The sequence below is a fragment of the Dermochelys coriacea genome, chromosome 2 (assembly GCF_009764565.3).
Source record: "Dermochelys coriacea isolate rDerCor1 chromosome 2, rDerCor1.pri.v4, whole genome shotgun sequence".
Classification (NCBI taxonomy): Eukaryota; Metazoa; Chordata; order Testudines; family Dermochelyidae; genus Dermochelys; species Dermochelys coriacea.
Window position 1 is genome coordinate 88,294,399 of NC_050069.1, and position 15,287 is coordinate 88,309,685.

At 42.9% G+C, this 15,287-nt stretch overlaps 1 protein-coding gene across 5 annotated transcripts in view; it reads left to right on the forward strand.

Annotated features, from left to right (window-relative positions):
- The window catches only part of LOC119850414 (bromodomain-containing protein DDB_G0280777-like), a 66,053-nt gene that overhangs the window by 31,702 nt on the left and 19,064 nt on the right, over positions 1–15,287 (forward strand). For all 5 annotated transcript variants that reach the window (XM_038388340.2, XM_038388341.2, XM_038388338.2 and 2 more), the window contains one exon: positions 11,171–11,307. In XM_038388340.2, the coding sequence (XP_038244268.1) occupies positions 11,171–11,307 (137 nt within the window). The remainder of the gene's footprint in view (positions 1–11,170; positions 11,308–15,287) is intronic.

Below are 15,287 nucleotides of genomic sequence, written 5' to 3' on the forward strand. Positions count from 1 at the left end.
AAGTGGTTTGGAAAACACATTTATGCACCAGAGCTGAGATTTTATTTTTTTTAAGGAGGATATCATAGATTACTGTGTAATAATTTCAAGATTGGTCAAGAGTTGGATTTGAGCCTGGCTATAAGGTTAAGAAAACTCTATTACCTGAACTTCCTTCCTGTTTTAAGGAAAGTAGTAGGAATGTTTACTATGAATCCTCTTTAGATGTGTCAAGGACAAGATTTATTTCAACTGCCCGTGGTAGAGGAATTATTTGCACATCATTATCAACTGAACAGGATTAGCAAAAGCCTGTGCTGTTCCCAATTACTATATTTTTTTCTCAGAGATAGTTGGCCCAGTTCTGCTTGTTTAAAAACAAGATTTAACAACAGTTTGTATGTTTTATGAAAACCTGTGGGCATGGATACAGACATCATAGGATTCAATGTGGAGGCCACAACTTTATTAAACCTATTACCTAACTGGGTGTGATGGGGTAGAGAGGCCCCACACCAGGAGAGAAGGCTTTAAAGAGAGCCTCTGGGCTCAGCTAGTCTCACCCTACTGTACGTGCAGCCAAGCCTGAAAAGGGAATAAAAGGAGAGAACCTGACTGGCCAGGATGGAGTTCTGCCTCTCTGGCTAAAGGGAGCTTAGCCTTCAGGGTTAAGGGAAGATGGGCCTGATAGTCTGAGAAACCACTTGGAAGAAACAGTTAGATCCCAAGGAGTGAGTGATACATGAGTAAAGACTGTTTGGGAACCAAGCCTGCAGCAAAAGGCAGGGATACCCTATGCAAAGACAGGTGGATACCCCAGTATTACACTGGCTTTTTGTTTCATTCAGCCCCTCCAACTACCCAGAAAGAGATAGAACTGAATGGACAATTAGCCAGTGGGCTACATTCCACCTCAGTGGACACTGGAGACTGTAACTTCTTCCTGTTGGGAGACCCGTGGTTGTGCTGGGGCACCTGGAAGATCCACCAGGGGGAGCTGCTCCAGCCATGCCACTACACTAGTGTAAACCACCCCAAACTACCTGGCAGAGTTATTCCAATATGAAGCACCACTGGTCCCCATGTACTCTGAACCTGAGGGTGAGTGTGAAGGCCATGTCCTCTCTCCAATCTCGCACCTGTCACTGGATCCTGATCTTTTCGCCTCCTCAACACCAGAGGTAGTAGAAATGAGTGGGGGAACCACAAGCTGGACAGACCCCCTTACCATACAGTGTTGTGCTCAGAACCAATTTCTAAGCAGCCCACTAGGTTATAGGTACTGCAGTCAGACTCCTTCTAACTCACCAACCACAGTGGAAACCACCACAACAGATGACAGTATTCACTTTAGAGGTCCTTCTCTACTCTGCTGGCCAGCTAGAAAGGAATCCATGTAGCATGGAGGTCCTGCCACAAATTGTCTGACCCCACATAAATGTACTCCATCGTCTCAAAACTGTGCTGGGGAGGCATACTTAATTCCCACATAGGAAATCACTCTTCCCACCAGGGAATTGAGATCTCGATAGGGCTAATATTCCTCTTTATTCCAATTATCAAATTAACCCCTTTTGCTAGGCCTAAATCATTCTACCTCAGATGAATAATGATGCAGGGAATGAAATCAGTCTGCTAGTGGCAGAGGGGGCACTATCTGGTCCCCCTCCCCCAAATGCCGCTTCTTCCCGGCCACCTCAGATAGACAGTCAAATGGGGGAAACCTAGCTGGCAGCCTTCATGCTAGACAGATGCCCCTCTGCTGGCCCAATGGACTCTACTATGTCCACCGTTTAAATCTTGTAATCAAAATAGTAACTGGTTTTCTGCAATCTACCCAATGGCCACTTTAAATGACTGCAGAAGTGTACCTGCTTGTTTTGGAACTTGAAGTCCCAAGGAGTGATGGCCAGTAGGGTTAGAGGGAAAAAAATTGCAGAAATATGACGTCCTTCATGATTTGATTCTTTGACCATACCAGTCCCTGGGAAATACACTTTGCCACCCATACCTCCTGTAGCATTCGAGTCGACCTGAAGGCAGCAGCCACTCATTACACCAGTTTTCAGAGTAGCAGCCGTGTTAGTCTGTATTCGCAAAAAGAAAAGGAGTACTTGTGGCACCTTAGAGACTAACAAATTTATTAGAGCATAAGCTTTTGTGAGCTACAGCTCACTTCATCGGATGCATTTGGTGGAAAAAACAGAGGAGAGATTTATATACACACACACAGAGAACATGAAACAATGGGTTTATCATACACACTGTAAGGAGAGTGATCACTTAAGATAAGCCATCACCAACAGCAGGGGGGGAAAGGAGGAAAACCTTTCATGGTGACAAGCAGGTAGGCTAATTCCAGCAGTTAACAAGAATATCAGAGGAACAGTGGGGGGTGGGGTGGGAGGGAGAAATACCATGGGGAAATAGTTTTACTTTGTGTAATGACTCATCCATTCCCAGTCTCTATTCAAGCCTAAGTTAATTGTATCCAGTTTGCAAATTAATTCCAATTCAGCAGTCTCTCGTTGGAGTCTGTTTTTGAAGCTTTTTTGTTGAAGTATAGCCACTCTAAGGTCTGTGATCGAGTGACCAGAGAGATTGAAGTGTTCTCCAACTGGTTTTTGAATGTTATAATTCTTGACGTCTGATTTGTGTCCATTCATTCTTTTACGTAGAACAACGCTTCCTCAGCTCTCGTCCCCTAATGCCCCTACTCTACTTGCGCTACATTGATGACATCTTCATCATCTGGACCCATGGAAAAGAAGCTCTTGAGGAATTCCACCATGATTTCAACAATTTCCATCCCACCATCAACCTCAGCCTAGACCAGTCCACACAAGAGATCCACTTCCTGGACACTACGGTGCTAATAAGCGATGGTCACATAAACACCACCCTATATCGGAAACCTACTGACCGCTATTCCTACCTACATGCCTCTAGCTTTCATCCAGATCATACCACTCGATCCATTGTCTACAGCCAAGCGCTACGATATAACCGCATTTGCTCCAACCCCTCAGACAAACACCTACAAGATCTCTATCATGCATTCCTACAACTACAATACCCACCTGCTGAAGTGAAGAAACAGATTGACAGAGCCAGAAGAGTACCCAGAAGTCACCTACTACAGGACAGGCCCAACAAAGAAAACAACAGAACGCCACTAGCCATCACCTTCAGCCCCCAACTAAAACCTCTCCAACGCATCATCAAGGATCTACAACCTATCCTGAAGGACGACACATCACTCTCTCAGATCTTGGGAGACAGACCAGTCCTTGCTTACAGACAGCCCCCCAATCTGAAGCAAATACTCACCAGCAACCACACACCACACAACAGAACCACCAACCCAGGAACCTATCCTTGCAACAAAGCCCGTTGCCAACTCTGTCCACATATCGATTCAGGGGATACCATCATAGGGCCTAATCACATCAGCCACACTATCAGAGGCTCGTTCACCTGCGCATCTACCAATGTGATATATGCCATCATGTGCCAGTAATGCCCCTCTGCCATGTACATTGGCCAAACTGGACAGTCTCTACGTAAAAGAATGAATGGACACAAATCAGACGTCAAGAATTATAACATTCAAAAACCAGTTGGAGAACACTTCAATCTCTCTGGTCACTCGATCACAGACCTTAGAGTGGCTATACTTCAACAAAAAAGCTTCAAAAACAGACTCCAACGAGAGACTGCTGAATTGGAATTAATTTGCAAACTGGATACAATTAACTTAGGCTTGAATAGAGACTGGGAATGGATGAGTCATTACACAAAGTAAAACTATTTCCCCATGGTATTTCTCCCTCCCCCCCCCCCCCCCCACTGTTTCCTCTGCTATTCTTGTTAACTGCTGGAATAGCCTACCTGCTTGTCACCATGAAAGGTTTTCCTCCTTTCCCCCCCTGCTGTTGGTGATGGCTTATCTTAAGTGATCACTCTCCTTAGTGTGTATGATAAACCCATTGTTTCATGTTCTCTGTGTGTGTGTGTATATAAATCTCTCCTCTGTTTTTTCCACCAAATGCATCCGATGAAGTGAGCTGTAGCTCACGAAAGCTTATGCTCTAATAAATTTGTTAGTCTCTAAGGTGCCACAAGTACTCCTTTTCTCATTACACCAGGATACCCTTTTGTGTATTCTAAAAAAACCCATCTCAAACCTTTAAGTCTTATTACTTCTCCTGGGTTACTTTAATATAATGATGAGGCCTGGTAATTCCCATTGTAGCCACCACTAGGCATGTATTAAAGGAGCAGTTTTTAAAAAGCGGAGGCAAGAAACACTCACTGCTGTGTGTAATTTAATCCCCAAAGTATACCAGTTTGGAAACAGGGTCAGAGCCTTCTCTTTTTCTCCTGCTATTGGCACTCCCCATATCCTGTCCAGTGGGTGAAATGTTCTCAACAGATACAGTCCCTACTTCCCCTACAAAAAGAAAATCATCAACATAATGCTCAACCTGCCTCTATCCTGATTCCCTGACCACTAAACATGGAACTAAACTTTTCAAAGGCCACAGAGAAGATGAAGCCTCCCATTGGCATAGCTCTGTGAATTAAAATTGGCCCTCAAATTAGTTAGTGCGGGGTCTGGGTAGGAATCTTCAGGCTGACTTAGAGTCCCATTTTGCCAGCAGAATTCCTCTCCCACGCACCCTTATCACATTGATGTTGTAATTGAAGGAAGAGTAACCTATTGAGCAGAGGGCGGGGTCACTAGCTTCATTGCCAAGCTTCCTTATAGGTGAAATAAAATGGTTTAAAATTCCATACGAGGGGGAATGGTGTAATGTCATATAATTTGAAGTCAGTCAAGGACTTCCCATGTGGTAAGGAGGAGATGAGGTGGTGCAAAATTGAGGGAACTTTCAGTTACCAATGGTTGGTTTGCTGGTCTCTCCTTCAGAAGAGGTTTGATTCATCACTTTTCACTGGGACTCAGGAGTCTGGGTTTCTTTTCCCAGCTATGCCACTATCCTGCTGAATGACCAAATCCAAATCAATTCCTTCTCAGCACTTCAGTTTCCCCATCTGCAAAATGGGGATAAATCTCCTTTATAAAGTACTTTGAGATCCATGATTAAAAAGAGCTATTATTCTAGTGATGGGCAGGGCTGTCTCCAGTTCAGCTGGGGAATCCTCCTGGGTATGCAGCTGAATTGTCCCTCTGCGGCTTTAGCTTTAACTTGGGTGGAGCTAGTGTACACTGCAGTGACAGGGATGGCCCCTTTCCACTGTACCACAGGCAGTGGGTATGGGATCATGGGATCCCCTGAAGAGTGCTCATCCCATCAATGTTTCATGGGGATTTTGTTGAATGTCACCTTTTAAACAAGCTGAGAGAGGGATACTATTTTGAAAGTGGCTTCAATTAAGTTGTCAAACAAGATTTACGAAAAAGGACTGTGTAGTCGTTTTAGGCTCACTTGCATTGCCATAAGGATTTTTGTCCCAACACTGATTTCAGTTTCTGAAGTAGAACACTCCTTTAGCAGGTTGGCCCTGATTTTAAAAAAAGCTGCCTAAAGCTGCCTTTGATCTACCATGGGCAAAGATTGCATATTGACCTTAGTGATGCTATCAACACTGTGCAGTCTTGCAAGGAGCCTAAATTATGGTAGTGTCATAAATAGGTTTGCTTAAAAAAAGATAATCATGATATTGATATGAATGGGGTCAATTCTGAGCCTGGGTTATCTATTTATTAATCAAAGATAAATCAGCATAATACAGAGAGGGTATACATTATCAATCTCTGGGAAACAGTCCTGCAGCATCTAGTCTGTCCCAAAATGATTACAGAAACTGCCTGTTTTATACTCTGCTTGTTTATAACAGATGGAAAATCCTCAAATTCCACTGTATTAGCACAACTCTTCATCCTTTTTCTTGTCTGGTTCATACATGTTTTACAAGACATAGAGGTGTCTGTACCAACCTAAACCAATACAGATAATTATCCATTCCTGGCAGATGGTGCATATCTCACAAGCCTCACCAGAACATACATCTTAGTTTCTGACAGATTGCACACATACAAAGAAAAGAGCTACATATACAAAAAACAGAGATTGCAACAGTTCAGTTACTAGTACTTTTCCATAATAAATTTAAGCATGAGAACAATTCTTAGTTCTATAATTCAGCATAAATACAAAGCATTTTAGTAATATATGATATACTTTGTCTACTATTAATTTCTTATTTTAGTCGCACAACACACCTTATCCAATTACATCTTGTAGTTATAGCAAAAAAGCAAATTACATATTTTAGTTAGAACTGGTTTCACAGTCCAGAGTACAGTTCCATTCCTTATGGTAAAACTACTACTGACGCATCAGCTCTATAGTTTCATAGGCCGTAGCTTTCCGCTTCACTTTTGGTCTAGCCCATAGAGCGGTATGGTTCAGTTCAGCCAACAATGATGTGATGTGTCTTTTATGATAATAATCAGCTTTAAGTTTCAGTAGTATTCTTCTTTAACTCTTTCTTCTCCATGGTAATTTTTTGGAAAGGTGGAAAGACCTGTTTCTGATTTTGCCCTGGGAACCCTGAAAACCTCGGTGTGGTCCAGAGGGAAAGAGATAAAAATTAATCTCCACATACTAAAGTCTGTTTGTGGAGGGTGCAGGGGTATGGGCAATATTATGAAAATGCCTCAACTGTTCCCAGCTGAGATCCCCAGCTAGAGGGGTGATCATTGGTAAAGACTGTGACAAAATGTCTGATGTTGGTATGGTGGGTCCCACACTTTTCTTGGCGGGAGGGGTTAGGGCACCACCCCTTGCCCCTGCTCTTGGGTCCTGAGGGTCCTGCTAGTGGCCAGGGTGGGTAGTAGAGGAGGGAAGTGGGGGAAGGGAGGGGTTGGGTTTGCTTCTCACTGAGCCCCAGCCCCTCTCAACCCCGGCGGCTTTCTTACCCTCTACCCTCTGGGTAGGGTTACCCTCGGTCCTTGATGCTGGGGGAGGATCTCCCTTCCTCCCATTCTCGGGTCTTTCAATTCTCAGCAACATACCTCCAAACTCCAGTTCTCTCTCCTTCATCACTCCACACTGTCTCTCTGAAGCAGAGTTTTTAAAATTAGGTTCCTGACATGGCCTTAATTAGCTTCAGGTGCTCCAATTAACCTGTAGTACTGTTCCCTAGTCTACAGGGAACCACGCCTTAATTAGCCGAAGGCTTATATATCTCCCCTCTACCACTGCTCCCTGGATCTGGTGTATCACAACCTCTCTGCCTGCCCCCATTCTCCCCCGGCTCAATACCATGGGGTTGGGCTACTTGGGACGAGAGACAGTATTGTCATGACAGGCCATCCGTATTGCCGTGTTGGCTTCCAGCTCTATACTGTATCCAGAAGTGGAAAGGTTGTAGAGATGGGAACCATCTAGTCACTTGTGCATTCCTCTCCTTGTTTGTGTGCATCCGTTGAAGTGGGGTATGATGTGTCACAAGGGTGATCGCCACCCCAGTAGGTAGTACCCTAGAGTCTCCAAGGCCCATTTAACTGTTAGGCATTCCATTTCTACTACGGCATACTGTTGCTCCCTGGGCAGGAGCTTCCGGCTGAGGTAAAGGATCGAGTGCTCTTCATCCCCCACCATCTGTGAAAGTCCTACCTCTGAGGCATCAGTTTGTAGAATGAATTCCTTCTTGAAATCTGGGGCTATGAGCACTGGATGACTGCAAAGGGCTGTCCCTCAGGTCTCTGAAAGCTTCTTCCACTGCCTCGGTCCACTTAAATATCTCCAGGCCCCAAGCTCTTATCAGGTAGGTCAGAGGCCCTGGCCTCATGGCGAAGTGAGGGATGAAATGATGATAGTACTCCACTATCTGCAAAAACACTCTGACTTACTTCTTGTGGATTGGTCGGGGCCGTTTCTCTATTGCCTCCACTTTGTTCCATTGGAGTTTCACCAGGCCCCTTCTGACTACATACCTGAGGTACCTGGCCTCGGCTAGCCCTATGGCACATCTGGATGGGTTAGCGGTGAGGCCAGCCTGTCTAAAAGCATTTAGTACCACTTCCACTTTCCCAAGGTGTGTCTCCCAGTCAGGGATATGGATTACTACATCATCTAAATAGGCAGCAGCATACTTGACATGGGGTCGAAGTAATCTGTCCATCTACGGTTGGAAAGTCACAGGGGTCCCATGGAGCCCAAAAGGGAGGACAGTATATTGAAAAAGACCATCCGGTGTAGAGAAGGTGATTTTTTTTTCCTTGGCATCCTCAGCCAGGGGGATCTGCCAGTAGCCTTTTGTCAAGTCCAAGGTTGTCAAGTATTGGACCTTGCCTAACTTATTCACCAGATCATCAATACATGGTGTCAGATAGGCATCAAATTGGGATACCTCGTTTAACTTCTGGAAGTCATTACAAAACCTCAGGGTGCTGTCAGGATTGGGGATCAAGACAATAGGGCTCGACCACTGGCTGTGTGATTCCTCAGTCACCCTGAGTTCCATCATCTTCCTTACTTCTGCCCTAATTTCTTTTTTTTTTTTTGCCTCTGCTACATGATCTGGTTTTATTGCCACCCTTGCTTTGGACAGGTGATGATGTGGTGTTGGATCAGCATCATATGGCCTGATTGTGTTGAGAACACATCTTGGTTCCACTGGATCCTCTTGATGACCTCTGCTGTTATTCTGGGGCTAATTTGGGGGATATCCTTACCTGTCCTTGTGGGCCATCTGCCTGGGGTGAAGCTGGCAGGACGGCCAGGCAAGTCTCCCGATCGAGCCAGGGTTTCAGTAAGTTGACATGGTAGATCTGCTCTGGCCTTCGGCGGTCTGTCTGCTTCACCTTATAATTCACCTCTCCAATGGCTTCCGCAATCTCATAGGGTCCATGCCAGCTGACCAGAAGCTTGCTTTCTGGTGTTGGTACCGGCACCAGCACCCATTCTCCTGGTTGAAATTTCCGTGTTTTCACCTGACAGTTGTAGTACTTTTGCTGGGCCTCTTGTGCTTTCTTCAAATGCTCTCATACTATGGGGAACATTTGGGCTATTTGTTCTCTCATCTGAGCCACATGTGTGATGACGTTCTTCCCTGGGTTGGGTTGTTCCTCCCATTCCTCCTTCGCGATGTCTAATATGCCATATGGACGGTGTCCATACAGTAGCTCAAAGAGGGAGAATCCACTATATGTCTGGGGAACTTCTTGTATTGCAAACATCAGGTACGGTAGGAGGGTATTCCAGTCTTTTCCGTCTTGGACCACCTTTTGGATCATGAGCATTCAGTTAAATCATTCAACCAGACCATCTGTTTAGGGAAGATAGACCGAGGTCTGCAAGGCTTGGATGCGGAGCAGGGTACATAAGTCCTTCGTTACTCTCAACATGAAGGGAGTCCGTTGGTCTGTCAGTATCTCCTTAGGGATGTCTACCCTAGCAAAAACCTGGACCAGTTCTTTTTCCATCACCTTGGATGCGAGGTTTCTTAGAGGAATGACTTTGGAGTACCGTATAGCGTAGTTCAGGATGACAAGTATGCTTTGGTGGCCCCAGCCCAATCTTTCTAGTGGGCCCACTAGATCCATGGCTATCCTTTCAAAAGGGACTTCAATTACAGGCAAGGGTACCAACAGGGTTCTTAACTGAGGTCGGAGGCTATGCAGCTGGCACTCTGGGCAGGAAGCGCAATAGCGCTGGACTTCTGCCCATACCCCACTAGTAGAACCTCCTTAGGACTCTATCCAGGGTCCTGTTTGCTCCTAAGTGTCCCCCAAACAGATGACTGTGAGCTAACTCTAAAACTGCCGCTGTGTGCTTTCGTGGCACCAAGAGCTGTTCTACTACTTCCCCCTGTACTGGCACTACTCGGTACAACAGATCCTGCTTGATTATATAGTATGGCCCTGGGCCTTTGTTTTTTCCCTTCTACTGGCACGCCATTTACCTCTACCACCACCTCCCTCACATTCAAATACAGTGGGTTATAGGCTTCATCCTGCCCAAAACACTCGCGTGCAGGACCGATCTGGCCTGAATCTATTGGATTGGTCTCTCCTCCATCCCTTGGGGTGCTTCCACTCATACTGGGGGCCATCTCTGGGTCTCCACTCATTCGTATTATCTTGTGGTTTCCCTGACAGGGTCACCTACCAATGAGGGCAGCTCTCTGATTTTCCACCAAAATCCTGGTTCCTAATCTTTTATCTGCCCTCCTTTCCCATCTAGATTTCTGGGACTTCCCGGGGATGAAAATAACTCTGGGGAAAACCCAGCAAAAATTGGGGCAGGGCCATCCATAGGTGGAATCCTTACAAATTCTCTCTCTCTCTCATACACATGCACACACGAATTACAAATTGGATCCATATGGAAATTTAAATATCTACAAAGAGTTTCGTTATAAGAAGATTCCATTATGTGCTAAATTTCCTGTGTACTAGAGTTCCCTTTTCTTTTTTCTCATTCATTTTTCTTATTCCTAACCCTTATCAAAAGAATTCCCTCACTTTTCATTGAGTCAATTACATTAAGATACAAATAGACCCAGAAGAGCTAAAAATTGCCTGCAGCTCTACAAAATGCTATCTCAAGGAACAATACATTTAGTCAGATGAACTATTTTGTTTGCCGTTAGTTTCCTTTTGGGAAGAGACATCAATTTCATCTGTGTTCAAACTTGTAATCAGAAAATGGCATAAAATTAATTATGGAAATGCTATTCAATTTTCACAGTCTATTAACAACTGACAACTGCATGATGATCACATTAATATTTTCACAGAACTTATGACTTTAAACCAGCACACTTAAGGTCAAATTCAGAGCTGTTGTAAAGTCCATGGAATTAGCACCTGCTTACACCAGTTCTGAATTTAGCCCACAGGATTTTAAAGGAAAGTAGTTTGACCTTTGAATTTATTTTGATATACAAATTCTACTGTTACACCTGTGCAACTTCATTGAAGTTAATGGGCTGGACAAATATATTTGAAGATAGAATTTTGCCCTTTGAGTGACATGATCCATTTACTTGAGATTTTGAGCTGTACATTCATGTTTTCTAAAACTGGAGAAACCTGGCTGCCTTAATCTGCATTAAACTGCAGGCTACAGTTTTATGGAAATTCTTACAGCAAGCCATAAGCCTTTTTTAAACGTAAAATGATGTTTTCTCCTTTTTATTTATTGCATTGCAGATTTTGGACAAAATTGAAGATGTCCAAGAGCTAATATTCACTAAAGAACCTGACTTGTTGAGAGCTCTAATTCCTGTTCAAACGATGCATCTCACCATCATTGTAGCCCATCTGAGAACAGAAGAAGAAGTGAAAAAGTAAGAATTCTTTAAAATAAATAAATGCAAGGCTAACTTTTAAGATGACATGTACAGCACTGTAGCTGTGAATAACTACTTTAACCAGGGCCTAAACAAGCTTTTCCTTTTCTGCTTTTTTGAAACTGTATCTGACTTGCTAGCTTATTGAATGAATAGCCAAGAGCTTCCTACATGAACTTTAGGTGCAGTGACTTTAGAGTTTGACATTTTGAAATTAATGATAGTTAAGTGGTGGAAAGTGAGCAGCATGGGTATTAACTGTATTGCTTTTTTATAGAGTTAAAAGAAGGAAGAATGTAAACTTATCTGTACAGAAAAGCTCATGGAAGTTATGTAGCAACCACAGTCTTTTGAAAAGGGGTGCCTACTTGTGGTAACTGGAAAGCCTTAGCAACTGGGATATCTTAGTATTCTATAAAACATTGAAAAGAGAGGAGAAAGAAATTGAAATATGGTTGGTGCAGCTTGGTAGGGAGCTATATATTGACTAGCTGTAAGACTGCTTTGAATATGCATTGTTGGGAAAACTAACTAATTGTAGGTTAAAAACTGTGGGGGAATGCTTCCAGGTATCTAAGGCCAGCATAGTGGAAGTAGGAACTGGACTAAAAGGGTGTCCTTACCTGTGTGCCTACTGAAGGAAGCCAGGATTAATGACTCCAACCTGAGGATTAGGGCTTTGACATGACTAGCTCATATGAACTTGAAGATGTTAAACAAGGTCTACATCTAAAAGGTTGATTTTCAGTCTAGTTGAGCTAACTTTATTGGAAGAAAACCAATCTTTTGTGCCTGAGAACCTGTTGCCATGTTCTGGGGTGCAATCCAGACCAGTGACAGATTGTATCGCTGCCTGCTCTGTAATCCTGAGTACCTCAAAATGCTGTGCTGCTGTGAGTCTCTTCTCTTGACACAGGCGGTATCCTGAGTGGCTGTGTGCTATGCAGCCCTGGTTCACTTCCCTGACCACAGCAGCCTGTCTACAACACAACCGCCCCTCTCTAATCTCTATTATCCAGTGAACTTATGCAGGGGTGAATTTACGCATACTTCCAGTCCTGAATTTCCCCCCAAATCATCTGTCCTGGAGTGAATAGCCTTCTCTTGGAGCACTCAGAGGAATAATGAGGATTTGTTTGCTCCTTTTAAAGAGACAAAAGCACATCACAGCTTAATAAATTAACTGGGGTAAATACACCCTTCCTTCAAGTACAGCACTGAATTGGTGTATTGTAAAAATATAATAAGTTTATTAACAAAAAGGCATAGGTTAAAAAAGGCACAAGCACAAGGCATAAAGCTAGAAAGGGTTACAAACAAACAAAAGTTAAAAATATGCTTCCTAGAGTCTGACGTAACTTTACCTTGAGCAAAGGCTGTAGCTTGTTGTTTCCTTATCAATCTTTGATTCTGAGATAATTCAAACCCCTTGTTTGAAGGACCCATCTTTCTCAGCTTGGAACAACTCTGGCTTCTGTCTGTCCTGTAATGGATGCCAAGTTGGCTTCTCCTCTCTCTCTCATTATATCTTCCTAAACTTCATGAGTCTGAGGATAAAACAGTATGACTTCATGCTGTTCTCCCCTTCCTGTGGTCTTCCCATCCCCCTGTTGATTTGTATGTAAATGGATCTTCCACTGTTTTTGGTCACACCTTGCTTAATTTCATGGAAGACCGGTAGATAGCTGCCTTCCCTCCTGTCTTGCAGAAAACCACTTTTTTCCCTGTGTTTGATCACATACTTTAAAGCATAATATCATTAAGTATTCATACTTCTTCATACAGTGTTCACACATATATTTCACAATGATGTTAATCACCAGTGTGTCATTAGCTTTCAGAAAAGACCTTACTTGATACATTTTTATAATACAGAAATATTTTATACAATTAGTTGATTCAGTTGCTTATCATTTAAGGTTCAGTCTCCCTGTCTTTATAGCTCAGATAAAGTTTCTCTGTCTTGCTGGGAAGCAGATGCCATGCTTCCTTTGCCCAACTTAATAGCTTTCTTTACAATCCATCATTGTCACTGCCTGATGACAATCAAACCAATACACATTCCTTTGTCTAGGGCAGATGGTGCTTACTGCATTGCTTGCCAAGGACATTTTGAGAGCATAATTCTAGCACTTATTCATAACTCTTTGTACCCACCCTTTGAACCCACCCATACATCATGCAAGAATATTAATTATCAATGATGTATTAATTTTCTAATGACATATTACATGTCATCTTTTAGATACAGATAATAACAACAATGTGTTAAATGTAGTCTGTCAGGCCTGATGCATTAAGGCCTGATGACACACAGCAGTGAATCACAAATGGGTTTCTGTGTCACACCCATCCTTTTTGCCTGTTTAGATAGAGCCTTGTAGTCTTTTTATCTATTCCCAAGATGAATCAGACCCGAAAGGACACCATACATCTATTTGTCTGAAATGGGCATTTCTATTGGTATTGCTTTTTTGTGGGGCTGGGAGAAGAGATGTGAATGCTCTTCTGTGAGTTCATTCGGCAAGGGAATAGATTATGTAGTGTATTTCAGTTATAAATTCTCCAAGAGAATAAAAGGGTGGTAGAAAATAAAATCAAAATATGAATCAGACAATTACAGAAGCGATTGGAGCTAAGCAGTACTAATGAACTTTAGAAAAGAATGGACCTGCGCCTGTAATATAAAAATAACAGGAATAGCTATTGAAAAGCATATCTTTCTTGCCAAGTTCTCGCCATCCTTTATCTTGTGTTTGTCTATAAAGATGTACTAAATAGGTCCAATTCCTACAGCAGGTATTCTGCGCTAGTCACATGAAAGACCATTTCATTTGGTCTTAATAGAGGTCTATAAAATCAGGACTGGTGTGTAGAAAGTAAATTAGGAAATTTTATTTACTCCTCCTCATAACACAAGAACTAGGGGTCACCAAATTAAAGTAATAGACAGCAGGTTAAAACAAACAAAAGGAAGTATTTCTTTACACAACTCACAAGTCAACCGGTGGAACTCTTTGCCAAGACTATAATAGGGTTCAAAAAAGAACTAGATAAATTCATGGAGGATACGTCCATCACTGGCTATTACCAGGATGGGCAGGGATGGTGTCCTTAGCCTCTGTTTACCAGAAGCTGGGAATGGGAGACAGGGAATGGATCACTTGATGATTACCTGTTCTGTTCATTCACTCTAAGCATCTGGCATTGGCCATTGTCTGGGCTAGATGGGCCTTTGGTCTCGTGCAGTATGGCCATTCTTACGTTCTTATTTGCTAGGTTTACTATCTCACTCCTCATGCCAACAATATATTTGAAGAAGCAAACCCAGCCCTTTGGAGAGGAAATGTTTTGTTTTGTTCTGTTGCAAAAATCCCTCTAGCAAATCCTATTGTATTGCTAGTTTGGAGGACAGTAGCATCTGATTTGAAGGATGGGTCACTGCAGTGCTCATGGTTGCCGATGAGGGTGCAGAATCTTCTTCAAAGGGCTCTTGCTGCTCCCCTGTAAAAGATCTGCAGAGTCCTAATGAGCCATAAAGAAGCAGCTTTTTTGCCACTATAAATGGAAAAATATGCTTCATATAACATTGAAGACTGTTTGTTTGTCCATAATATGGATTAGTAGCTGTTGGGATTCATAAAATAATACTTAATGGTGCTTTATATAGGCACAGAAAATGCTTTCCTAATGGGATTAGTGTGCACAACTCCTACGCACAACATACAGTGGATTGCACAGCCTGTCCTAGCTTTGTATAACATTACTTTACTAATTTTTTATGCAACAAAATCAGATTTGTTGGCATGTAATTTGCATAGGGTGTAGTGATCCATAACATTAAATGGGGCTATAATAAGTCACAGTAAACAATAGTTAAATGTCCCTAAACCGCTGTGATGTAAGTACATAATGCTTTATCTTGGCTGATACACCAGGGATTGAACCAGGGACCGCCAGAGCTAAAAGCATGGTTT